This window comes from Drosophila serrata, unplaced genomic scaffold (genome assembly GCF_035046125.1).
Source record: "Drosophila serrata isolate PLE 108 unplaced genomic scaffold, ASM3504612v1 contig_184, whole genome shotgun sequence".
Taxonomy (NCBI): domain Eukaryota; kingdom Metazoa; phylum Arthropoda; class Insecta; order Diptera; family Drosophilidae; genus Drosophila; species Drosophila serrata.
In genome coordinates this window covers 6,087,977-6,115,730 of record NW_028257082.1, presented here as the reverse complement: position 1 = coordinate 6,115,730, position 27,754 = coordinate 6,087,977, and the positions used below count along the sequence as shown (strand labels likewise).

General features: G+C 45.3%; 1 protein-coding gene across 3 annotated transcripts in view; it reads right to left on the bottom strand.

The window, feature by feature from the left end:
* dve (SATB1_N and homeodomain domain-containing protein dve) overlaps positions 1-27,754 on the bottom strand; it is a 73,103-nt gene that overhangs the window by 4,263 nt on the left and 41,086 nt on the right. For 2 of the 3 annotated variants that reach the window (XM_086828466.1, XM_020950872.2), the window contains 3 exons: positions 20,498-21,173; positions 1,077-1,286; positions 707-936 (listed from right to left, as the gene is read on the bottom strand). In XM_086828466.1, coding sequence (XP_086684592.1) covers positions 707-936; positions 1,077-1,286; positions 20,498-21,173 — 1,116 coding nt within the window. Of the gene's footprint in view, positions 1-706; positions 937-1,076; positions 1,287-11,555; positions 11,581-20,497; positions 21,174-27,754 lie in introns of those variants that run through there. The other variant, XM_086828467.1, reaches the window with a different exon arrangement.

The window sequence follows — 27,754 nt, the reverse complement described above, 5'->3', positions numbered from 1 at the left end:
GAATGCCGCGGTCTATGATTTATGGCGCTAATGCATCGATATCGTAACTGTTCCCCGCCCACGGAATTGGGTCATGTGAGGCATGCAGTGGGCTAGCTCCTCCCTCCTCCCTGCTCCCGGAATTTAAACTAAGCCTTCTAAACCGATTGCAATAAGGAAAACAAAAGCCAGGCACACACATACGTACACACATGTGCACGCCCCGGCACACACGCACATCCTGGAGGAGGCAGGACAAGGAAACGCAAAGCTGATTAAAATGAAAACTATTGCAAAAAAGGATTAGTTAAGTGAACCAAATAAATGAACTCGGCTTAACAAAATTTCTTTGTAGTCGCTATCAAAACATTTTCAATGCGTTATGCGTTTAATATGCCACAAGCAAGGAGCAGCCAGGAGCAGCCAGGACATGCAAAAGCCGAGCTCCTTGTCTGCGTGTGTCTGAATGCCTCACATCACGCAAATTAGCGTCGCCACTTCTCATCCGGAGACATTTTTCGGCAAGTTTTCGGCAACTCCAAGTCGGATAAGAGCTTGCAGGGGAGCTGGGGCAGCTCTTCTGCTTTTGGGTAAACCGCTTATGAATCATTATAGAATTTCGTCGTCTTAGTGCAGAATTTTAAGTGAAAGTTCAAAGTGAATCCCTAATTGGCTGGGTATGAGTGTGGGAAAAGGAAGTTGGAGTTGGCAGTAGTGAAAAACTCACCTCATCCAGGGGACAGCCGGTGGAGCGGAGCACCGCATGCGATTGCAGCACCAGAAGCTTGAGCAGCTTGTCCTTGATCTCCCCAAAGGGTGATGTCTTGGGCCGCAGGATAACGATCCTCAGTGTGATCACCGAGGTCAGCTCACCCACAATGTCACTAACCGGCACTGCCGGATTATCCGATATCTGCTCAAGGGGTATAGGTTTCCAGTGTTTGATTATTAGAGAGCCTATAGAGTAGGGTAGAGAATAATGATTGATTAGTATATAATTTAGATATCAATGAGGTAGAAAAGTCCAATTAAAGGATATCTATGAGCAGGACTGCTCTAGAAAGGGACTCTGCTGCCTCAAAGGACCTCCGACTCACCTCTGGCTGTGTTGGCCACCTCCTGTGAGTAACCTAGCCGCTGGAGGGCCGTCTGAACGATCTCGCTCCAGGGCGTGGCAGCGGCAATGATCACGTAGCTATCCGTCTCAATGTTGGGCCTCCGCTTCCAAGGCTGACGCGTATCGATGGTCAGGGAGGCGTGCAGAGAGTGCACCGACTCCACCACACAATGGAGTGGAAGTGATTTGGCTAAAAGCAACAGAGAGAGCGGGAAAAATAATGGTTAGAAATAATGCCGACTAATATAAGCCCGGACTGCACTCGAGTGCTGTTTAATAATCGGTTTAGTGCCGTCTAGTTCCAAGTGCAAATCATCGACAAATTAAAATAAGCAATTAAAACATATTCGAAATGGGGGCTTTATATGCAGATTGGCTCGCACGCACCAAAGTATTAAAATAAATTATTGCATGTTGTGGCTAACCGCAAATGGTTTTAGCCGCTTAAATAGCCACCCAAACCACCCACGACCCCGGGGAAAAACTCCACCAAAGAACTTGAAATTTCCCAAAAAAAAATTATGAATTATACTCTCTTCATTTTTTTCACATTGCTTGGCAAAATTTACTATATATACTACTACTTCGCCTCTCGACCAATTATCAAAGGCTTAAAATTAAATTGCCAAAATTGGGAAAATAGAAGTTATAGGCGATTTACCATTACAACGCCGAACGGAACGGGAAAGTGAGGCTTCCGGGTGGGCGGGGCCAGGCACCAAATAGGCTTAACGCCCCAGGTCCGACCAACATAATGGTATTATTAATTATTCCAATTATAAAAATTGTAAGCAGCCAGAGATTGGCGAACGATTGGCATTTGCCGTGTCCGGAGCTGGGAGCCGGGAACCAGGACGCGGTACGCTGGACGCAGAACGCAGGACTCTGGACTCTGGACAGCTGGAAGCGTTTTAAAGTCGAAACAAAACGAGGGATGTACGGGTTGGGATCGGACCAACCAAAAGTTCAGCCCAATTACGTGCGATTTTCATGCCATATTTTTGTGCGAACAACGGATGTGTGTGTACGTGTGTGTGGGCCATGCAAATCTTTTAATTGCCATGAAAACCTCATTGGGGGCCATTGGCATTAAAAATAAATACATCAGACCCAGCCGGGGCGGAACGTGTGTGTGTGTTCCGCCGAGTTGAAAAGGAATAAAGAATTCAACTATAATGTATTGTTTGTCACCGGCACAGATCAACGCGCAACGTTCTAGGAACTTTAAGGGGTCCCCGGTAGTTACAGCAATAATCCCATTAAATTCAATCGATGTCCGGTACTCTCTCATAATATTTACACAAAATGTGGAAATTTAAACGAAATTAGCAACCGGGACCAGATTCAGATTCGAAATTCAGGCATTATGTTCGATGGTCGCTAATGACGGTCCTCGATGTGCGTTGCAACCGAATTATAAACCCAATATATCCATTATCCATGGAGCCGTGTTTTGATGGGGCTAAAAACAAAAGCGGATTCCCGGGCTCCCACCTGCATGTGCGTTTAGTGTGCGGTGGAGTTAGTGTGCAGCCCAAAGCCATCGAGCACCCACTAATTGTTGCACCAGGCACAGCTCCATAATATCGCAACCTTCTGGCATTTCCCTAACCACTGATGGCCACCGGAATCAGCAGCTTTAAGTCACCCGGCCAACGATGGCACAGACAGAGCTTATCCTTATTAGCATTATCAGTCCTTGCACTGCCAGCAAGGAAGAGCACGGAGAAGAGAAGGAAAAAAAATGGAAAGTAATCGAGACAGCCCAAGTCGGGCCAAAACAAATTGAATTAAATGCGCAGAGTTCTCTGCTCCTGCTCCCTGCTCCTTGTTTGAGGGCATTAAATCTTGGCAAGGCAGTCAGACGGGTCCTTGCCCCCTCCCACACCTTCTCTCTTCTAAGCCGGGAAACGATTTGTAAATGAACTCTAGATTCTGGGGGGCTAAGGCGATATCTCCGAACGCGAACCGCCACGCGGCTTAAGATTTATTAACCTGCATCGATGGCAGCAGCAGAAATAATCAAGTTCAGTCATCGCAATCAACTGAAATTGGAAAATTCCCAGCTCAAGGATGCTGCCAGGAGCCATCTCTCGTCCTTCTCGAGTCCCTGGCCCCGGGGACTTATAATCTTTTGAAAAGTTTCCAGAAACATCTCATGTGCATAAAGTGTGAGGGAGGTAGCAAGGGTAGGAAAAGTTTTATCCACTCGACTTTCTTCTAAGAAATTGACCAATTGGCTGACCACAGGCCGAGGCAAACAAATAATTATAAATTGCCCTGGCAAGGACATCAAAACGATTTAATCCCTACACGGACGCACACATATTCTGGCTCTCTCCTCGGGCAGGCAGAGCTATTTAGGTGACTTGGCAAAGGATTACTCAAGTATCCTTGAACGGACTGCAAATATTTGTAGTCTTTCCTCGACTTTTTCGATGGAATAAATTGTGTGATTGTTTATTTATAGGCAGAATGCTCATAATTTACTTATTAAAATGATTTTGAGTGATTTGGGTATTTAGGAAAATTAAAATTTCAACAGACCAAAAGTTTTAATAACCAGAACGGACAGTCAGTGGCAGTGGGGGAAGGGTTCGTCTTAAGCCAAGTGAACTGTTGGGAAATTTGCTTATCATTGCTTGACCAGTGCAAAAAATCTCAAGGATTTCAAGGGACTTAAATAGGCTTCTCCTGTATGTGTATGTGTATGTGTATGTGTGTGTGTCCTTTTTGGGGGGTTGTTCATATGAGGGAGTGTGCGTGCGTGTGTGTGTGAGAAGGGATGTATTGAAGGAAGAGTGACCGGAAATTAAGCAATAGTCTTAAGGAAATTGCCACAAGTTTTTCCTTCACTTCACGCCAGAAAACAAATTTCCATGTCCTTCTTAAGGGATCTCCGCTCGTGCGCTCGAGTGTGTGTGAATTTTTATTTACACTTCAACTTAAGTCCTACTTAATTGCAAACTCTTTTTTACTAGAATTTTTAATGCGTGCATTTTAATTTATAATGCCTCCGACAGCTCTCTCTGCAGCAGCCACGGCATCCTTTGGATGCGACTTAAGAACTTTCCCCAGGACACGTACGCACACAGCACACCCGCCTGAGCCTTCCGCTTGGCTGCCATCTCACACCTTTCGCCTTCCTGGCCTTTCTGCACTTCCTGGTGCCCTGGTGCACTCTCAAAAGAAAAACAAACATATTAAGCAGGACAATAAAATGAAAATCGGTCTTTGCGTCTTGCCTCCGGGTGAGTTTTGGTCCTTTTGCCCCAGGACACGGGTAAAATAAGCCATCTAACAATTGCCTTTGCCTTTGCCTTTGCAGAATAATGAATACCTTGGAAATGAAAGATTAACTATATACAAAAACCCAATGAGGGGTAGCGATTGGAAACAGCTAAAGTAACCCAGTAGGAAGGCCAATTAATTTGGATCGTTTGATAATCGCTATAAGAGATTAGGTATTTGTGAGAAATCAAAGGAGGCATACCAATTAAATTTAGAAATCTGAGTATTTGTATTAATATATAAAAAGAATAATATACAAGTTGAATCTTTAATCTTCTTAAGAGCAGCTGAAATTATTATGGTTGAATTATTATTAAGACTAGTTATATATTATATTCTGATGAGATGATAATAAACACATAATGAATAAATCTAGCTTTTAGAGGATTTAAATTACATTAAAAAACAACGATTTTAATAGTCCTTCATATTTAATTATATTATATATGTAAAATATGTGGAAATCAACTAATTTATTGTTTAAATAATATACGTTCATATGTTTTTCTACATATATATTTTAAATACTATTTTAATACCAATTTTCCTATAATTTCTCTCTAACCCCAGCTCTATCCCTTTTTTCCAAGGATTACGATTGGTTTGCGATGTAAGTTGAGGGTTTTTGAGCTGCCTTTTCGGATTGATCTCCTATCCCCTGTAAATTCTTTTCCAAATCAAAAGTCAATGCTCTTCAACAGTTCGAGTTCCACTTGTGCACATTGCGAATTTTCTGCACTTTGCATTCGATTCTTTTCCCCGGCTAAGTCGACTCTCTGAGTCAGAGGCGTATTTCGAGATTTGAACTTTTTTGTGCCGCCGTATTTGTATTCGTGTGTTTTTTATTTTATTTTTTTTGCTTTCGAATAGGGCTTTCGGGGCTGGGAAAAACATGTTGAAACTTTTAAGCGGATTATAATTAATGCCGCGAGGCATTTTCTTTATTTTTACGAGTAACGTGGCCTGTTGTTTGCGTTTAGCGCCCTCTCACCGGCTTCCAAATCGAAGGCTGTCCAGTCGGATATGGCCGGAAATCAGGGAATCCTTTGACTTGACTCTCCTCCGAATGTTTCCCGAGTCTTGGGGGGAGGCAGGCCGTAAATGTTAGTCAAAAATAATCCTAATGAAATAAGTATGGCCCGTAGCGGTAATTTATTTGAATCCTTTTGCCCCGAAACCCGCTCTCCGGCTCTCCGGGTTCCACCTCAGCTGCTAAATTGGCCTCGGCTTTGGCCTCTTGGGTTAGGCTTTGGAATTGTCTCAAGTCTTTGTTTTTGTTGCGCAATAAATTCATTTTTTGTCCTTAGACATGTAAAACTATGCATGAGCCCATGAGCTGTATGCCGTATGTTGGATGCTGGATCCTGGATGCTGTATCCTGCATGCGGGTGTGTGCCAGTGTGTGTGTGTCTTGGACTTAATCCTTTTTGTTGTTTGCTTCATATGTTGATTTGGGACCGTCATCAGGTGAGTTTTCTTTTGCCAGCAAAAACGACACCGACCAAACCTCAGACGGAACGGTTCGAAAATCCTTGCAGGACACTCACACACACACAGCCAAAGGCAGGACTCTAGTCCAGGAGTCTAGTTAGTTTCAGGTTGTGAATGGATTTTCTTAAGTGGTTCTAAGCTTTGTCTGTGAAGCAAACCAGAAAACATGCTTATACATGCGGCCAAGTGGCTGAGGAGTTCAAGAGTCCGGCAGGAAGCCGAGGCAACTGAGGAGGCAGTGTGGAAAAGGACTCTAGTGGCATTAGCAGGCTGCTCAAGGAGCTGCAGCACTTCATTAGTTTTGCGAATTTGCTGCTGGAACAGGGGGACAGGACCTGGGACCCTGAGACAATGGCCAACTGCGAGGCCAACGATAATTGAATGCACAGGGGGTTGTGGCCTCCACGCGGACAGGGACAAATCCTTACAAAAGGATTATGATGTGTACTTTTCGGCCAAATGACTCTCTCGAGCCAGTGCAAAGTTATGCAATCGAAGTGGCCAATGATAAATTGATGGCAGCCGGACTTAATCCGTCCCAAGTCTTCAAGAACTGAATAATTAAGGCACAAAGAACGCTGCTCCTGAAAGAAGAAGTTGCTTCCTATAAGAACCGTAGCAGGATTCGCTGGCATCTCAGCAATGCAAATAAGCACAAGTTTTTGTGAAACAGGATTAAAGTTATGAACTGCAGGATAAGGCCACACAAGGACAAGAATTCGCCACAAAAAGGATTTTCAATTTGTCAAATACTATCAAGTGGACAAGGACAGGGGACAAGGACACTGCTCCGGCAGACACAAATAAGGGATTTAAATGTCGATAATGTCTGCAAACAAACGCAGCCGAGATACTGATGGGGTTGGTGGCCAAAAATCAAGCTGAAACCAGTTGAACCAAACGTAATCGCAGCCGCAGCACAAAAAAGAAGGGGTCTCTCTTTATATATGAGAGTATATATACCCATAAATCTGCCCAGACTGCATTTGTTTTAAACATTTCAAATGGCCAGGCCACCCACTCCGCCCAGAGATCCGATCCACAGTCGGCTGCCACCAGACAAAGCCACACACGGAGCCAAAAGGGAAGTGGAACTGGAACTGGGACTGGGACTTGCAACTGCAACGGCAAAGGCAACCTTAATCACTTTAGTTATCAATATTACTTATTTACGTTGCTTCTACTTAGCGCTTAAGACGCTTTGACTGTGTGACTGAATTATAGGCATGTATACATAAATGCATGAATATGCCCAAGGAGATGGAGAGCCAGAGGAGGGCATCGGCTAGCATTACGTTTAAATCTTCCTGCTTAAAGCCAAACAAAGTCTCTGGTCGCCGGCAGAAAGGAGCACAACATGCGATCTGTGCCATTGATTCAATTAAAGCGGGCAAAAAGAACTCGGAGCAGGTCTGAGCCATGGAGAGGCCAAGAAGCCATCATCAGGTGACGAATGCCGGATACCCAATTGGCTTAGAAGGGAATTTGTATTACCTTTCACTCGTAAATATATATATTATTCAGAACACAGATAGGGAAAAGTATATAAATTCACAGAGGATTAGTTTATCATAAATTTCTATTAGAATAAATCTTGATGATAGAAAGTTTATATGGTTTGCAGTCCACTTAGATTAATCAAAACCTATGACTACATTTGTTACCTTTTTTCGAACTATATATGGTTTTGAATTCTTTGTGTCCTTTAGCTTGAATAACTATAAATAAATGGATGAATTAATAATAATCTTTGACTCTATATCACTTACCAAATTGAAAGTGAAAGCAAAAATAATAATAATTATAATGATAACAAAAGAGCTTTAGCTTATGAAAACATTTGTACAAATTTAAAAATAAATTTTAAAGTATCTCATGAATATTTCAACTGTTTCAAGCGAACCTCAACGAGAATAATAAGTATACGCCTAGTGGATGTCAGTCTGATTTAAGCCAAGTCGCTTGAGAAACGAGGAAAAGGAAGGAAAGGCGCTGGAGCTGGGGCTGAACAAAGGCCATATATATCACTGTATTGATTAATATAATCCGCTTGAAGACGCTGCCAGCCACACGGCGAATTAAGTTACATTCAGCGTAAGAGCGGGATGGAATACCACCTCCTCCTCCGCCTCCTCCTCCTCCTCCTCCTCCTACTGGCTTTTTGGAGCGGTCCGCACCCCGGCTCAACCACCTGCCACAGTTTTAAGTACAAGTTAATGGTGCTTATGCATATTACCCTTCAGCCCTCAGCCCTCAGCCCTCAGACCGTGGCCACCCTTCCTGCGCTTATTAATACCCCACAACTGATTTTTCTCCTCTGTCCCGCTTATTTTCCTTCCCGGCTCAAGTATTTTAAATCGATCCAATGGCAAAAGCGTCTTTTGTATTTGCTGCCTCTGCGAATGCGCGCCGGCTTAATCCGCTGCCAATGAACTGCGAACTGCGAACTGGGAGCTGAGAGCTGGAAGCAGGGAGTCAAGTGAGCGGGGTGAGCAGAGCTGGAGCTGGAGCTGGAGCTGGAGCTGAAGGAGCTGCCAGATGAGCGGCTTTACAATGGCAACGGAAGCGGGGGGACATTGGGTTTATTAGTGGCCCACAGACGACGACAACGACAACGACGACGGCAGCGATGTCCTACTCAGGAGGCAGAAAGGATGTCGACGCTGTCGCCATATCGCATTGGTATTTTGGCATTTGGGCTTTGTCTGCCCGAGGCAGCGGGCTGCGGCAGGAGGTTGCCCTCCGAGGAGGATGAAATTTGATCCGGCTGCGGTGAGCGCGTAGCATTGTATTTGCATTAAGCGTAACCTCGAAGTTGGGCGGAGATGAGGAAGGGTGCGAGACGTCGATACGCGAGGCTGCCAAGGAGCTTAATTTGAAGGGGATTTACGCAGTGCCATTATAAGTCCCAGTGCCAGTGCCAGCTCCTCGCCATCTCCCCGGAGAGGGGACGAGGCCAGCGGCCTTTTGTTGGATTCGGTGCAGAGATCTCGGAGACCCGGCCGGGATTAGGTTAAATTTCTCAACAGATTTCTTCGCTAGTTGCGGATTAAGTGCCGCTGGATGAGGATGTTGGAGTTGGAGTTTCGGTGGGGGATCCGATCCCCCTAAGCCCTGGCCACAAAAGCCAAACCGCAAACACACCAGCAGCACACACGCGGACATTCGGACTGACGGCTGCCAGCTTAGGTCCATTCCGGACCAGTCCCATGGAATAAAGCCAAGTCACCCTGGTGCTCCAACTTAAAATCTTAAACATTTATCCGCGCGTATTATGTGGCAACTCTGGCTAATTGCCGCAAACACAAGCGGCGAACACACGCCCGGTCTCCACTCCATTGTTCCCTCAACCCCACTCTCTATCTCGCTGGTGTGGTCCCAGCTAACTACACTTTAGTTCCTGTTGCTCTTAGCCAGCAACAAACACTAACTAAACCAGGCGAAACAGCAGCAGCAACAGCAACAGCAGCAGCAACAGCAGCAGCAACATGAGGAACTACAACACGAGCAACACAGCGACAGTGGCAACACCATCTGCGGCATTCAATTTAAGGGGATTAACTGCTAATTTTTTGCGATTCCGTCCAATGCCAGCGGTATTTGAGTTGGCTTTTTTTTCCTCTGCCAACATTCGAGTACGGGTGAGTATGTTGTATGCATGAGCACTCGAATGTGGGAGCAATGCCGAGGGGCTTTTACAGTTAAGTCTTTGGGGATCCAACAGCAGCAGCAGCACCCAACCAACCTACCAACCGCCTGTGGAGCCAGAGCATTCGGTGGGGAAAAAAATTGCAGTTAGCCAAGTTGAAGGGTTCGAGGCGGCCCGACGACTATGAATACCAAATCAGATAATCAAATTAGTCAAAAGTTGGAATAATCCCTGAGTGGTGTGGGACCATGCTGCGGCAGAAGGGATGAAGCAAGCGAGTTGGTTTTTAATCCGAGCCAGAATTCGCTTTTTAGGCGTAATGAGCGAAATCACGCTACCTAATCACCAACGAGCACGCTCGAGGAGTCACTCGGGGTTACATAATCCGATATGACAGAGTACTCTTACCAAGGGTTGGGTAATTAGATGCCTCAAAGGGTATTGTAAAGAGCGAATCGGACTGCCTAATCGCAAATGGAAAATTGTTAGTGGAAAATATAGAGCTTTTAGGGCTTAGGAAGGAACGTGTTTCCATCAAATGCTATGATATTTAAACAGTTGGGATCAAGGATTTAGAGATCCAAATCAGAGCAGGATGTTGCTTGGTTACGTCCTTTAAAGGACAAGGATAACATCTGGTCGTTGGTTTAAGGCAGTGATTCAATCAGCAAACTAACTGGGATCTAATTAACTAATTGCTTGGGATTACCTGATATATCTATAAGATATTATGCTCTATTAATATGAGAACTAACTATCTTGGCTCTTTGAAGATACTTTACTGAGCCTAGACTATTTATATTTAAGATGTATTAAGAACCTGTACATATATTTCTTCTCATAAATCCGATAATCAGCTAAAAAGAAACGGGCTAAGACGCTGTTTGCTTTACCACACTGTTATTTGAAGGCGAATAGTACCTACACTCATACACTCGCACTCGGGCTGATCCCGTCTAGACCCTCTAGACCTCCCCCGTTTTCACTTATCCTTCTCCCTTAGCCTTTATTTTATTTTCACAGCCTCGCCGCCGCCTTGCCTCCTTGCTGGTTTCTGTTCTGGCTTTTTTGTGGGCGACTGGGTCGCTTGGGTTGGAGTTGGAGCTGGAGCGTGGCTTAGGTCAGTGGGTGGACTTGGGTGGTGGCTAGCTGCTAGGACCTGCTTTCCCTTCGGGCCCTGGGGATGAGCTCTGCCCGACGGCTCAGTTCGGTTTAAGTGCCAAAGCGCGCTGTGTGTGCAGCATTGTTGTTGTTGCTGCCAGCTTTGTGTCTGTGTGTGTGCTTGTTGGTGAGCTGGTGTCTGCCACTGTTGTTGAAAGGGTCTCGGGGGGGGGGACAACAAACAACAACAGCAGCAGCAACACCAACACTGTAGAGAATCTAGTGAACTTCATAGGGATTAGCCTGCACGAAAGCAACAGATTTAAAAGCTTTCGCTCTGCTTTTTAAGTTCATTTGAGCGCTTTGTGTGTGTGTGTGTGTGTTGCTGGTTGTTGGTTGCTGGTTGCTGGTGTGCCGCTGTGTGTGCAACACAACCTTTGTTGACAAATGCGACTTGACAGTGGTGTGGCAAATCTGGTCTGCAGACTCTAAGCACGCACACACAGCTGTCGGTGCTGTGCTGTGCTGTGCTGTGGTGTTAAAAGAGGAACTCAATGGCGGGACTGAGGGATCCATTCATTGTGTGTGCAAGTGTCCTCGCCACATATATATATACTTTCACTTCCTGCCATCAAAAGGGTCACTCACTCACTCACTCACTCGGCACAGATTCTCGGATTCAAGCATCACAAGCACACACACTCAATCAAGATGGCTTAGACCGCACTCCTGCTTCTGCCACTCATAATCCATCGCCTCAAACATAATCCCATTGCTGCTGGCCATCAAACATAAACAATAAACAATAACAACAGCGACAACAACAACAAGTACGAGAGCTAGAGCCGCGAAGGCGCACTGCGAGTGCAAATGTAACCGGCGCGAGAGCTATAGCACGGAGAGAGCGCAGAGTAATAAAAATCCAACCTTCTTCCAGCATGTTTGGAATGATACTAACAACGAAGCCCGGAGAGTCGAGAGCTCGCCCCCATGCGATGGCATGGCACACGCACACAGCGGCAGACGGACATGGCACACAGATACACAGATACGCGCATGGCACACAGATACGTGGCAGAGGCGGATACACGCACACAAACGGATAGCAACATGTGGCTCTCTCTCGACTCTCTCTCTCTCTGGCTCACACACACACACACCCCTCTTTGCGCTCTCCTTCGGCTGGCCCCGCATTACGCTTATCAAAGTATATCTCTGGGATTATACGAAATGAATGGAATTAAGGATTAATTTCCAAGGGATGTCATTTCGTTTTGGGATAATGCCCTGGCTGTAGCTGTGGCTGTTCCCCTCCCCCCTGTGTGTGTGTGTGTATCTGGGTGTTGGTGTTGGCAGCAGCTTAAGCTATAATGGATTCGGGTTCACAGTTTCCGTCGCTGAACGCTGAACGCTGAACACTGAAACTCTGGAGCTGTGTCGCAGGCGATGCAAAGGTTTTAGTTATAAAAATACACCGGAGTTTATAATGCCAAAGCGGGTTATAGAGCAGTGGCGTGGCAGGATGGATAAAAAAGCGGATAACCCCAGGGATGTGAGAGCCAAAAAGGGGACAAAAGTGGATTAGACTCAATGGGTTTCGTTGGAATTAATATTTTATAATAAATTGAAGAAAGATATTTAAAGGATCTTTCAATCTAAAAATAAAATAGCTTTGAAAGATATTATTCAAATTGTTTAAAAGAAATTCTATAAATTGGGAAAATGGAAAAATAAATGGTTAATGATATATTTTATATTAAGTAATTGTATTTGATAATAACAAAAAGAGGATCACGTTTGGAAGAAACTCATGTAAATACTTAACTTTTGCTTTTGATCTAATAATTTTTCTTTATAAAATTTATAAATCCTGATGTCATAAATTTAAATATAAAATGAAGAATTAAAAGCGATCTCTATTTCAGTAACTTTAAAATTCTCAAAATAATTAAAGAATAAATATCTGAAATCTGCAGAAATCTCTATTATATCACACTAAAAATTCAAATAAGTGATTCAATGGCTAAAACTACTTACTTCGAAAATATTAAATAAATATTTTATTTCCTAACAAATCTAGGATTTAGTCTATTATAATATATCAAATTCTTTTCTCGATGTCAAATATCAAAACAATAGTTCCTTGTAATTGAATTCCAGTAAAAAAAAATCGAATAATTAATCATACGAAGAGGATCATTTAGCATTATTTTCATTTCTCATTAATTTCTCGTTATATCTGCGATCCCCTTTGGTACGCCCATGGCCTATGAGCGACGCCGCTGTTCATTATAATGCCAAGCGATCCATAAAACGAAGAGTTAAATCCGAAATAATAATCCCGCACGAAATTAAATCCCTCGCCCACACGGCCACCAAAAGCAAACGCAAACGCAAAATCCCTGGCCCCCACAGCCCTCCGTCGCACCCCCCTCTGTAACCTACCCAACCTCCTCCTCCTCCCTTGCCAGGCCGCCACTGTTTGCATGGAAAAAAGTTAATCTCCCAACAGCAGCAGCGGCAGCGGCGGCAGCAGCAGCAGCAGCAGCCGTCGCCATCGACTCATCCGCAAACCGAGACTCGCAGCAGGGTCGGCGCAGAAAAGGGGGGCAAATGGGGGGGACGGGCTGTCACTGTGCGTCTCTGCTGTGTGTGTTTGTGTGTGGTCCCCGTGCTCCTTTGCTCGCTTCGTCCCTTCGTCACTCCCCCCCAAAAAAGCAGCCGCTCGCCCTTCCAAAAACTCCAACTCATGGCATGCTTTTGGGCCTTTTTTCGGTTGCAGTTGGCAGCGACGTCGACGCGGGCAGCTTTAGCTCTGCCGGTTTAAGGATTAACACGGACACACTCACACACACACACACACACACACACACAAACTCGGGCAGACTCGACCCGAGAGCGAGAGGGCGAGAGCGGATGGCCACCAATACATGGACAATATAAAGCACACGCAATGCCCAGAGCACAAAATCGTTGGGATTAATGCGGGATCTACTTTATTGCGAAAATATGCTCGACCCAACGGGAAACGGAGGGGGGGTTCGGAACGAGGGGGGGGGTCTGATTTGGTGTATGTGCCAGTATGCCCTGTGTGTGTGCGTTCGTTTGGGTTTTTGGATGCGTTGCGGCATCGCCTGGGCATCGCATGGATTGTCAGTGACTTAAACGAATTGGGATTACGTTGCGTATGATTCATATGGAGGCTAAAACAACAAAGCACCAGACAGCCACTGGCTTTAAACAACAACAACAACAACAACAATAGCAGCAGCAGCAACAATGCAAAATGCGCACGTACTACAATATATATGTATGTATGTATGTATGAATGTATATTTACGCACATACATATGGTTGTATCCCCAAACTTATAGGCAGCATTGGCCGGGCATTCGAACGGATTACAGGCCCATTTCCCCCAACCCCAAACTCAGAACCAGACCCATCTCCATCCAGTGGGCACCTCCTCCTCCCGCTCCTGTTCCTGCTCCTGCTCCTGCTCTGAATCGCTGGCGGAGCACAAATTGAAAATGGACAATAGCCTGCCCGCCCGACTGCCATTCTGCCAATATGCCAGCGCCCTGGATAATCCTCTACGCGATCAATAAAGCCCACCAGCACACTGAGAGAAATATTACTTTGGTGTCAAACCATTGCATAATAAATTGTGAGGAAAAAGTATGAGGAAATAATATATGAAAAACTATACGAAATTTTGAATTAAAGGGAATTTAATTTGTATGAAAATAATAATATTGATAATGATATCTTTAGAATCTAAAAATTTTGACCTGATATCATTACCAAAAGTATTTAAAAGAATTTTCGTTTTGCTTTTAAGAAAATTAAATTGATCAATTAACAATTAATTTGGTAGTCATCAAATGCAATGTATTAAATGTGAATAAATAATATTCTATATACATTTAAAGGCTTAAATAACTTTTTAGCCATATGTATAATATACTTTTAAATGGGTTCCATTATTAAATATTCGAAAACTTTTTAGATATCTTTGAAAAGTATTTTAAACTTAGGCTTAGTATAAAATGTGAAATTCTTTTTTTTTTCTTTTGAATTTGAATATTAATGAAAATGAATATAATAAACTTTTATACAATTTAAAAAGAATCTTCAAAAAGATACCAATGATCATCTACTACAATCCTTTCTCCCCGTGCATGCTTATCCCTGAATGTTTTTTGTGGCTCATCGTAGACAAACTCTACTTTTAGTGATTCAAGGTTATTCACATCTCTCACAAATCCGGGCATTAGCTTTTCTCGCAGTACATTGCCTGCAGCTAGGAAGCGGCAAGGTTTTGCGAGTTTGTCTGCCGGCAGTTTGGCAGGATTGCCAGTCGTATTGGGATTAGCATCCCCAAAGACTCGGCTCGGCTCAGCTCGACTCGACTCGACTCGCTCCCAAAACTGGCAACTGTCTGGCCCGTCGTCTAACCCACCTGGCTCAAACACACACACAGAGTACACACCGTACACACGCATACCGACACGGCAGAGGCTGGCACAAGGACGCATTAGCTGGCGGCCTAATCCCGACGTCGTCGTTGCCATTGCCAAAGCACTTCAAACGCAAGGGCAGGGCACGCAGGAACAAAAACAAAAGCTTAAGGAGGCACAAGGAGCAGCAGGAGCCAGAGTCAGAGCAACTGGAAACGTGAAACTTCTCTTCATTTGTGTCTGATGGGATTAGAGCTAAAGCCAGATAAAGGGATAAGGGATTCCCAAATAATGTCGTGCCCTCTCAGCTCGAAACTCGAAAGTTTTTGGCGCCAAATTCGCATGCAAAGCAGCAGCGGCAGACAAAGGGAGAGGGAACAGGAACAGGACCAGGACCAGGACACACCGAGAAACCGAGAGAGGTAGAGGGAGAGGCAGAGCAGGAGCTACCCCTTTTTCGGGGCTGAATATTCACCGGGTTCAGGAGGCTTAGGTCGAAGGATAAGTCGCAAACTTGATGCTTTCGGCTAATGTCCTTGGGTGGTTGCTCCTGCCCCGGCTCCTTGACTATCAAGATGATGATGATGATGATGATGATTTTGTTTTCGCTTGTGGATTATGAAAGCGCCCAGTTGCATTCGCATTAGTTGCTCTCGCCCAGCGATTTTCCTAATTCCCCTAATACCCTTTATGTGAGTGTACACTCATCCGTGTGTGTGTGTGTGTGAAAATAGAGTTAAAGGAGAATATTGAATGTGGCTAGGAGCTGGGGAAAATTCAATATTAAGTGAGAGGAAATAAACGGTTTAGCAGCAGCATTAATTGGCACACTGGCATTTGCTATGGGGTTTAATAAAATCGCAGAAAGGATGCCTAAGAAAGTGCTTAAGAGTGTGTGTATGCTGTGTCCTTCCACCGAGAGCTTATGGAAAATCCCAGTTGCAGCTGCTAAAATGCCGAGCCTCCGGAGTCTTATAATATTCATAATCGAACAAGCAAAAATGACAGACCTAGTTGCAGTTTAGTTGTACTTGTCTAATTACAAGTGTGCTGCCGGCATAATTCCACTTGCGTATTAATAGATACGCACTCGGTATATTTACTCGCACAAAAGCGCTCAAAGTTAATGCAAGTGATTTATAGTTGCAGTTCCTGACAACACAGCCAGCAGTTTCTGTTTTGATAATCACACGGCGCACACACACAGGGAGTATTTATTCGATTATAAACCAAAGCGCACAGAGAGAGCCTTAAGCCGCTCGGTGCTGGCTTCGAGCTAGCTCTGGGGACGTTGCACGTTGCATGTTGCAAGTAGCAAGTAGCAAGTAGCACGTTGCCGGTGGGAGAAGTGGGCTTTCGGGCTCATCTTCTTCTGTTGTGGTGGCTGCTTCGAGAGTTCGATTTGTTCTTCCAGGCAACATTTAAATCCTTTAAATTTGTAGCTCTCTTTGTGCGAGGGATAAAGGGGAAAGTTGGAGAAAATGGAGGTGCCAGCCACCCAGTAAATATCTCTTTTGGAACACGCAAAAAAATAATGTGAGTATAGGCAGATATTCATAATTTGAATAGCTTTAAAAAATAATTAAAATGAGAATTTAAGCTAGGAATATTTTAAAAGATATAATAATAATGGAATAAGCAGATACTTTTAATACTTCATTAAACAGATCAATTGATCCAAGAATTTAACTCTAACAAACATACAAAATAAAGATCTCAATCTTCGATCAATCTACAATCAATCTATGATCAATCTATGATCAATCTCTATATTAAAGTATTCTTTAAATAATCTTCCCCATTTAGTACTCTAAACTTTCCAGTGCACTCGATGGTGATGGTGGCTTAACTCAATCAGCATCACCTGCAGCACCTGCCTTCAGCTCCTGGCTATGTCCTGGCCATATATATATATACATATACATTTTCGCATGTGTGTGCAATTGCGTGTTTGTGTGTGTTAGTGTGGCTGGTTGGCTACAACCGGCTTTTAGTCCGTTGTTGCTGTTGTTGTTGTTGCTGTTGCTACTGTTGGCCCGGCCAATCCCTTTTTGCTTATAATTCGGAAATGCTGCCTCCTGTTGCTTTTGGCATTTATTCGAATTTGTATCTCAATCTGAGGCTGTATCTGTAGTATAGCTGTATCCGCATCTGCATCTATGCCCCGGCACCAGCACATATGCTGGGGGATATTGGGATTGGCACTGCGACTGGGAATGGGAATGGGAATGGAAATGGGAATGGGGATGTGGGTTTTTGGGAACCGGCTTAGGTGGCATCCGGTGAGTGGTATCATTCAGCTCCGGACTGGCCACTGTGCATAACGCTTAACACTTAAGCTGCTGCCGCTCAGCCGCCCACCTGGCTCCACCTGCTCCTTTGCCCCATCGAATCCATTGGGCTAGGACTTAGCCGGGTCTCCTCTCACAGGTGAGTCGGCAGCCAGCTCCTAGTGTGATTGCGAAAATTGCTGGCCCTGCTTTGAGTGTATCTCTTATCCTGCAGCATGGAGCTGTGCAATGCTTTTGTGTCGCTTGATTACCAGTAGCACCACTCTCCACGGCAAAGTTACTGCCCCCGACTTGGCGTCCGACACTTGTGCGTCCATCATGGCTTATCGGTGGGTTCTTTGGGCCAGAGAACCCATCCCGAACCATCTCATTATACAATCCCGGCGCAATGACATCTGCATAATAGCCGATCGAATGGGTGCCCATTTTTTGAATCCTTGAGCGCGTGCTTATGTCCACAGAGTCCTCTCCTCCTGAAATTCATGGCGGCTGCTGCTGCTGCTGGCTTATGACACATGCCGCTGTTGCTCCACTTTTGGCGGGGTTGGGGCACAACAATGATTCAATAGCAACTGCAACAGCAGCGGGTGCAGGGTCAGGTCAAGTGGGTGTGTGGGTGGGAGGTTGGTTGGTTGTCTCGTTTCCCGAACGCGTTGATCCACAAACGTGTCGTTAACTAAGGCGCAGTGATTTTCAATTGCAGAGCGCGACGCCTCTGTGTGTGTGTGTGTGTGTGTGTGCATAGGCTTATAGGTGCCAACAGTGTGGCATCTGCAGGACACTGTCCGGGTCAAGCCGGGGTGGGGGGTGGTGCAGGGGACCAAGCCTGCATATTGACAAGTGCAGCCGGCTGGGGATTTATTAAGGCTAACGTATGAAAATGTTGCATACTAAACTCTGCATAAATCGAAGCGCAGCGCAACGGGGAGAGAGAGACAAAATCGCAAAAGCAGGCACATAAAAATAGTACCAAAAACTGAAATACCCCGAAATACTCCACTCTCGCATTGGAAAAAACAGATGGAAATCGTTGCGGGGGTGTGGAAGGGAGGGTGGTCGAATCCAGGGGCCAGGATAAATATCGTGTTGCGTCGCTGAGCAGCTTAGGCGCAATAAACACGCACACACACAGCACACACACACACACACACAATGCACAACAAAACGCAAACGAAACAAAACAGATTTACATATGGAGCTCACACACAGCTGTTCGAAAATGGCAATGTTAAATGACAATAATAACAACAGGCGGCAGCAACAACAACCAAATGATGGCAACAATAAGCAAACCAAACTGCATTGAGCCCCATCGTTGGATCCTGCATCCGTTGGATACCCTGCCATCCCATCCCATCCACGTTTTGTTGTGCAAATCCTCAAAATATGCAACAAAGCACATTACATAGATACGCACACACACACTGGCACGCACAAAAACCAAGCGAGACATTCACAAATTCACAACGAAATTCAAATCAAATCCCCTTTAGGCAATGGTCACTGAGTATGTGTTATTAGAGTTGCATTTTCGGGAATGTGTCTTCTGAAAAGGATGGCTGAAAGGTATTAATTCGGAACCCCTGAAATATTAACAATAATGTTTATCGCTCAAGTCAATTGTTTCGCACGAAATATTATGCCAAGGCGAGGCCACAAATTGGCCCTGAAACTGGCGTCAAGTCGCCGGATACGGATACTGCCACCTGTTGCTCCCACACACACACACACACACACACACGTGCTCTCTCATACGGCCAGATTGCGTATACGCAGGGGATGCCCGAAAGCTGAGCCGAGAGCCGAGACTGAAGCCAGGACAAACAGAAGCGAAGCACGCTTCCTGGGATGCAGACCAAGCCCCGCAAATGACTCCACAAGTGTGTGTTCACTTAACACCCACCCAGGCACTCTCGCCCACACACCACACACACCACACACACATCGCACACCGCACACCACCCACTTTCTAACCAGAAGCGGCGAATGTTTGTTTGCACACACCAACGAGGGGCCATAGAAACAGAAACAGAAACAGACTGAGATACAAACACATCCGTACATAGAATAAACGTTATGAATGCTTCATATGCTTAATCCAGGGGATTTCGATGCATATACGAGTGATGTGTGCTCATAGCTGTATCTGTAGCTGTATCTCTATCTGTATCTGTATCTGTATCTGTGGCTCTGACTGTGTGTAGAGCGAAGGAAGTTCCCTTGTGTTCGAACTAGATTTTGTTGGTATGCAAAAGGCTTCACAGTTTCCATTTATCTCCGGCAGATACTCGCACACACGCACTCGCATTCGATGGATGCATTCGCAACGAGGTGGCACAGGTTTACTTCTGGCCATGGCTAAACTATTGATGAACCAAACAAGATTACCACGGACATAGCTCAAGGAACGTGTGCATGTGCTGTGCGAGTATCTGTGGGATACGTGCTTAATGCCTTGTGAGCAAATCAAATGAACTTTTCATGGATTAAGCCGGCTTCGTTGAGGCAAAAGGAAATGCCTCGGCCATTTCCATTTGCCATCCCAGCTGTGGCTGGCCTGATTAAAGTTTGTGTCTTTAAAGTGTTTTCCCCGAGATATTTTCCCCTACTTTTCTGCTCTCTCACACACAGCACACACATGCATTGGATTATGAATAATATTGAATTTCATTATTTATGGCAGCACTCCCACCTACTCTTTGTAATTACAAATTCACAATAATTTTAATTTTAAATCAACGGCAGTTCGTAATCCCAGCTACTCTAAGCAATTATTAGCCACGAAAAAAACAAAATAAAATAAAATAAAATTAATAATGACACACTTAAAATAATCCCAAGTGAATCACAACATTTGATTGTATCTTATCTGCGCAGTCACTGTGATTCCCATGTATACATTTCTGTTCCATATCTATCATAATCTATCTATAATCACTGATGGAAGCCAAGATAATGAACAAGGCATTGCCATTGTGTTTCGTGTCTATTTTAAAACTAATGCAGTCGAAGTGAGAAAATAGAGTTGCTCAAAAATAAATGTTACTAATAATAATAAATTTCCCCCAATTAATATTTCCTTAAATTAATGGCAAAAACCAAAGCTTCCATTACTCACGATTCACTTTGCTGACATCGAACTCCCGTCGCGAGTCCAAGGCCGGATGGCTGAGCAACTTCTCCGCCTGCTGTTGGGCCTGTTGGACGCCCACGGCCATGCCCAGGGCGGCAGGTGGCAGGCAGGAGATGCTGCCACGCTCCACACGCTCCTCCCGCTCCCGCTCTCGCTCCCTTTCCCGCTCCCTGTCGCGGTCACTCTTGGGCGTGGCATTCTGACTAGATGAGGCCGTCGAGGTGGATAGCGCCTGTGCCTCGGAGTTGTGCGTGGGGTGCGAGGAGGGTGGTGTCCCTTCATTGGACATTCGGCCGGCCACCTCTCCAGGGACTCCTCCTGGTCCTCCTCCGGAACCGCCAAGGGAGCCCTGTTGAGCCTGCTGGTGATGGTGGAGCTGCTGCTGCTGCTGTTGCTGTTGCTGCTGCTGATGGAGATGCTGTTGCTGTTGCATCTGCAACTGGGTGAGCTTCTCCTGCACACCCTGCAGCGAAGAGCGTCGGTGCTGATCCTCGCCACCAGCCACACCCACAACGCTGTGGGGCGGGGACAGAGAGTGCTCCTTCTTGACAGCCAAGTCCGCCAGACTGGCCGAGGCGGAGGAGGCCACGGGCGACTTGGCATTGGCGGCGGCCACAACGGCGGCCGCGTTGGCAGCTCTGGTTAAGGCCAAGGCCTGACTCTGCAAAATAGAAGAGAAGAGAAGACACACACAATGAGTTACTAAGGCCAGATTTCCCATTTGTCGCTTGTTTGCCCGGCTAAATGATGGTATCGGGTGAAATTTCCACTTCACTCCACTTTGATTCGAAATAGAAATAGAAAACAACCCAAATTCGCTTTATTGATTAAGTCAACAATGGCCATGAGAATCGTCTCAGCCCTGACAGGCGTTGATTTCTATTGATTTGTGAGCTCGGTGCCTGCCCTCAAGCGCCTCAAAGCGGCCAGTGTTTGCTTTCTATAATTTAGCAAGTAATTTGCTGCACAAATCGTGGCGAATCACGAAATTGTCTTTAATGATGCAGAGATCTCCGCCGACTCGAGATCGTTGTCGAAGCGTAACTAAATTAATGTGGCTCTCGTCTCCAGTCCATTAAAGAGCAGAAAGCACCGTCACAAAGCTACATCACACACACGCAGTCAGTGCCAGTCCAAGCCAGCCCCCTGACCAGGTCCCACTCCCATTCCCATTCCCAGTCGGAGTCCAAGACGGAGACCAAGCCCCCACAAAGCGGCAATTGATGACGGAGAATCGAATCCAAAAGCGAAATCAGCAATGGCACTGGGTCCATGAGGAGCTCTGACCGACTTCCAAGCTGGGCGGCAGCTCCATTAATTGTTTCACTTACTGGCGCCTAATTATTTTCCATATGGGTTAATACAAGAAACAGTGATCTCAAAAAGGGAATTCAAATATAAATCAGAATCTTCTAATATCTATAAGCAAAAAATCTCTCAAATCTTGATCAGAACTAGCTCCTTTGTGAACCATATTTGCGCTACCACATTTTCCCACTAACCCTTCCAGATCGAGACCAATAATTATAGCGTCTCGCTGTGGCTACCGTTTTTACAGTTTATGCTGGCTCAGCACGCATGGAATTCCATCTGATTCTAAGGCTAAGGATTCCTGATTCCCGATTTCTGATTCCTGACCCGCCGCTTTTTTATTCCCGTTGCCCGTTGCGTGAGGATTGGCAAAAAATTATGGCATTGGCATTCGCTGGGTATTGGCTTTTTGGCGCTGATCGTGCGGATAAACTTAAATCGAGCCGAGCCATCGATCCATTTTGATCCCATTTGGGTCCAGGTTCCAGGTTCCAGGTCTCCCAGTCCAGGTCGATCGTCGCCCCTGGCTAGTTTGTCAAATGAGGGCATAAAAACAGCAGCAGCAGCCGCAGCAGCAGCAAGGAGATCCTTCGGTTTTTGAAAACATGTTCAGAAACTTAATAAGGGCTCCCAGAATGGGTATCGGTAGCTCAGCGGCGTCTCTGCTTTCCACAGTAGCCGCATCGAGTTAGCGATCAGCGACAAGCAGCAATCGATCTTGTGTTATAATCATCGCCGGTCACCCCACCTCTTCCTCTTGGCCATCAGCGGCGATTTAGGCCCGCAAAAATTCATTTACGCTTTAATCAATTTCATTCACTATGCAACAGCAGTTGGCCAAGTCAAGGTAGAGTCGAGGTGCACTGTGGAAAAAAGTGTAACCTCTAGCAAGTGCTTCATTACCTCTTCCTGAGGTAACCCACAAGTTTCTTAATAAAACGTAGTGAACTTAGTTAAAAGTAAATATCTAAGAAACATTATATTTTTATAGTATCATAATATTTAATCAATAATTTCTTACTGTGCACAGGATGATGGCTGAATGGCCGGCAACCCGCAGACAGAGCCCATACTTTGGCCTTAGGCCAACAATTTTAGCTTACATTGATCTCGCCTTGTCTCAGCTCCCCAGTTTCTCCGCCTCCTGATGCATGATGCCCCCTCTGCGCCCAAGAAGTGGCTATGCGGCTTCTGTTCCTGGCCACATGTCAAGAAATTGACGAAAATTCGATCAAAATTTTAATTGATCGCCCTGCAGTGATTTGGGTTCCCAAAAAATTGATCTACCCTTTTTGCGGCCGCCTCTTTGCCTCTTTGCGCTGGCACTTGGCGTAATTTTCGGTTGGGCAGAGATCGACGGACGACCGACTCGTGTTGTGATTATGTTAATAGAGGTGCTCCCATATCCTCCCCAATGGTCAATGGTCAGGTAGCTCTCCTCCCGATTTCCCTGTTTCCGCATCCCGCCTTAGGGGGAGGACGGCGCTCCCCCGACGGCCCCTCGCTCGCTGCGTCTGTCTCTGTGCCGGAAACTGAAATGCCAGCGGGCACAAATTGCGAAATAATCAAACATTTCAAGGGCTGCCACCAAATGTCTGGCATTAAGGCTGATCGAAGAATGCCACAAGTTGCTGATCCTCTAGCGGAGAGAACTGATGCCCCGAATGAGTCATCATCTGAGGGGGGCAGGGACACAGGGACTTTTCAATGAAGGGATCTCTAAGTTATAGCATGATCTATAATCTTAAGATACAAGAAGACCAAAATAATCCCTACCGAAGGCTTCGCATATTAATAGCCATTCCCCGGGGGACATTAATCAAGCCGGTTCGCTCCTGATCTCCTCAACCGATCATCCTCGCTGAATGCTACCAATCAAGGTGAACACTTCTCAGCCCCCTTGCTGGGGACCCCCAAACTAAACATTTTAATATTAACCTGTCAAAGGCCATAATTGACAACGATTAACTTTGTCTTTTGTCTCGCGAAAATTTACATTTTTATGGTTCAATAAAATAAATCAAAGTGGGGGGACAGAAAAAAAGAAACAAAAAAGAAAAGCCCGCAAAGGCAAAAGCGAAAAAAGATGCTCGGGGAGCACAGTGGCAGCGAAAAGTAATTGCAGCACATAATAATCTCGCATTTAATAATCCTCATTAAAGCGCAAAATCACGTCGCTTCACCGATGAGGAACAAGACCATCGACTTTGGGTCCACGCTGATGGACAGTTTACACTAACAAATATCACCAGCACCTCGATGCGGGGAAGATCCCTCTCGGATCTGGTCAAAATTAGAGGCCCAGCGCATTGGGGACGTGTTCTTCTGTTTCTTTTTTTTTAACCCTCTCGAAATTCCAGAACAAGCACCGGGAGCTTCTGTTTCAGTCCCGAAAATATGCAAGGCTCCACCAAAATCAAAAATAAAAAATAAAAACAAGTAAGAAAGAAGGAAAAGGGAGGATCGATGGATCGATGGATCGATGTATCGAAGATTGGGAGATCGGGAGGCGATGCGCATCAATCGATGATATGATGAGCTGACGTTTCGGGTTGACGTTTGCTTGTCGTCAATACGTCGCCTAATAACACATCGCAACAGGTAGTCCCCGGCCATCAAGTGGACGGACATTCGGGATGGATTCTGATTGCGACACAGATACAGATGCATCAGGACGCAGAGGAGTCCCTCTCACTCTCTCTCTCTGTCTTTTTGGGGGCCTGATGGAATTTCATCAATTGCATGAAAAATATGAAATTAGTTTGGGGCCCCGCCGTCCAAGGAAAGCGACCAAAAAGCTCCTGTCTTGGGCTGGCTACTGGATTTTTAATGTGTTTTAATCATCGACAGCAGCAGGAGCAACCACTGCTCCTTTTGGCTAAATGGTTTTTGCTCCCTCTGATCCTGCGACTGATGTATGGCACATTCCACCCGGGCTATAAATCGTGGTTGCGCCTGGCACCATGGCGCTGTCCTGTCCTTTGGCCAAATATCATTTGATTCTCTTGCCAGGCATTAATTGTTTTTTGCCCGAATGCTGCGTGATGGGAATCGCTGATGGGATTGGGTTTGGAGCTGAAGGATCTGGTGAGAATGAGATGAGAATCGGTGGGAATTGGTAGGAGCTGGCGGGATAAGCTATTTCCACTGATCCCTTTAGCTTGTCACAGACCTTGTTCTTGTCATGTTTCCTGTCAGTGCGCTAAGCGTTCTTGTAGAGTGTTGATCACTTGAGTAGCAAACATCGATCGGAGATCTTGTTTCTGGGATCTTAATCGTACACACACTTGTCACACTCTGAGAAAAGAAGTGTGCTTGCTACAAAAATATAGGAAACTATAAGCACAAGAAAGTTTAAGTTCTTAACTCATCTAGTTCTATTTGAAATGTATTAAATTATCCCTAGTTCATAGATAGATTTTTAAACATGTAGGGACTTAATTTTCTCTCTCAGTGCACTGCTCACATTGACATTCTCAACATCCACAGATTATGTCCAACTGGTTAGTCTTCTTTTTTTTGTTTTTTGCTTATCGGGAGGAGTCTCGAACCGAGACATTACCATTTCCATTGGCCGAGAATCTGGCCTTTTTTCTGGCCGTACGATTGGGTGTTTGCCAGCGTTTTTATGCTCTTTGCCTTGGCCGGGCCCCCTGTTATTAATTATCATCATCAGCGGGAGGCGATCTTTCTTCAGTTTCTCCCAATTCGCAATTCTCAGTTCACATTTCTCATTTCGCGTTTCGTGTTCACAAAATTCCCTATCGATGGGGCGAGCAGGAGAATGCGATCATTTGGAATTCGGCGCGTAGAAATATCATTTTCGTGATTTTCAGAGTCTGCTGTGCTGCTTCGCATTTGCTTTTCGTAATTTGTATGAGATTTTTGGAATTTTGCGATGGCCTTTCCATGTATGTCTGTTGTGTCCTTAACGAAATTGTGATTAAGTGTTTCAATATCGAAGTGACGAAAGGCACAGAAGGCAGGCAACTAAGGATGGACTGGCTTGGCTTGGCCTGGCCCAAGAGCGATGGCGAACATCGGCCTCGCGACGTGCAAAATAATTAAAAATCAGTGAACGTTCTGTCCCAGTCCTCGTTCAAGTCGAAGTGGAAGTCAAAGTCAAAGACTCAGTGCCAGTCCCAATCCCTGGACCCGTCTCCATCGACGCCCGCATCGCGATCGCTCGATGGTGAGTGCGAAAAAACGCCATTTAAAGATGCCACAAAGCCGCAGATAAGCAGAGACAAAATGCGGGAAAGGGATGGCCGGCCAGTGGGCAGCAAGTTGGAAGACCAAAAAAACCTGTTCACAAAATACGCCGGACACTGGTATGCGATCAGTTTGAGCGATAGCCAGATCCAGACTCAACTCGCTAAAGAATTTCTGGCCAAATTACGAGCAGCTACCCGGCTACGCAGACAGCGACATTTAATTATATTTCATTTCATTTTATTTTAGTGCCGATGTTGCTGTTGCTGCTGTTGCATCTTGGAGGGCTTTTTCGGTAATGCTTGCTGCACTCGAAGCATTAATGATGACTTTGCCCTGAATTGCACAGGCCTACACTCAATAATAACAATAATCATAAAGGGGAGAAGCTGTGCAGGCACAGGCGAAGGCACTCTCGAAGGCAGAGGCAAATCGCCAATTGGCAATGGCAATGGCATGTCCAAAGACGAGGAGCAGGTCCCAGAGTCCATGTCCATGTCCCCATGCCTTGATTATGCGCGCGTTCCTTGCACATCCTCTCTCCCTGTATCCTCCCTGGAACATCCTCATTATTTCTACTCGTCGAACATCAATTTGAGATCATTGCTACTGGTGCTACGGTGCTACTGTAGGAACCGGGGAGCAGCAGCTCTCTGGAAACTGAAACTGGTACTGGCTTCGAGATCTTGTGGCACTGGGGAGAAGGTGTCGAGTGCTTGAAATGTTTTAAATACAAAAATTAATAAAGCTCTCTCGTGCTTACAATGTGTGTTGGCATTTTCCATTCTTTCAATTACCTGCCCAGAGCATTCCCCCCTTCTGAGGTTGGTTAAATGGGAGATGGAAGCTTGAAGTTGGAAGCAAATTATTAACTTAACACTTGATGCCCACTTAAAACGATCGGGAGGGGTATTAATAGGAGTAGGAGTCTGCCATTTATTGGTTTTTAAATGCAGGATCTAGAGGGGGAAGTTTTCTATTTCCATTTTTAAAGAGATTTGAAGCGGGTTGAACTTGAAAGATAGAAGATAATCCCATAATTCCTGCTACGATAAGTCATAAAGATAGTTATGTGTCACAGTATAAGAATATCATACGAAAGTGAATTTAAATGTGTATGTTGACATCATAATTAGTCAGAATTAAATGTTTTAATCTATTTAATCCAAATCTAAAGATAACCTTTACACATGCCAGAAGTAACTAATATATAAACTTGAAATTTTCCTAAAAAACCCCTCCTCACTTCCTGGCTAATCCTTTAAATACTCTAAGAAATGCCTTAACTACCTGCCTGCTCAGAACATTAACATTTCCAATAAAAGGTGGTGGTGGTGGATAATTTGATAGTGTTGCTGGCCATCGATCAAGGCACAGCTGACGACTTTCCTGGAGGTTCCTAAGAACCGGGAACCAGGAACCAGGAACCGTTAACGGAAGAGTAAACTGCAGTGACAACCCCGCATGCAAGTCAAGTCTGTCTCTGTATTTGTATTTGTATTATTTTCGGGCGACATCCTGGCCTATGTAGGTGCCCTTGCCAATGCCAAATGCCGAATGCCGAATGCCAAATTACAATTTCAAGTTCAACATGCCGGGGCGGAATAATTTCCTCGACATCCAGCCCCTCCTCCTTTTGTTGTCCTCTTTATTCCCTGTCGCTGTTCCTGTCCCTATCCCTGCGGCTGGAAAACTCGTTCAACTGTGACTCTCCTGGCC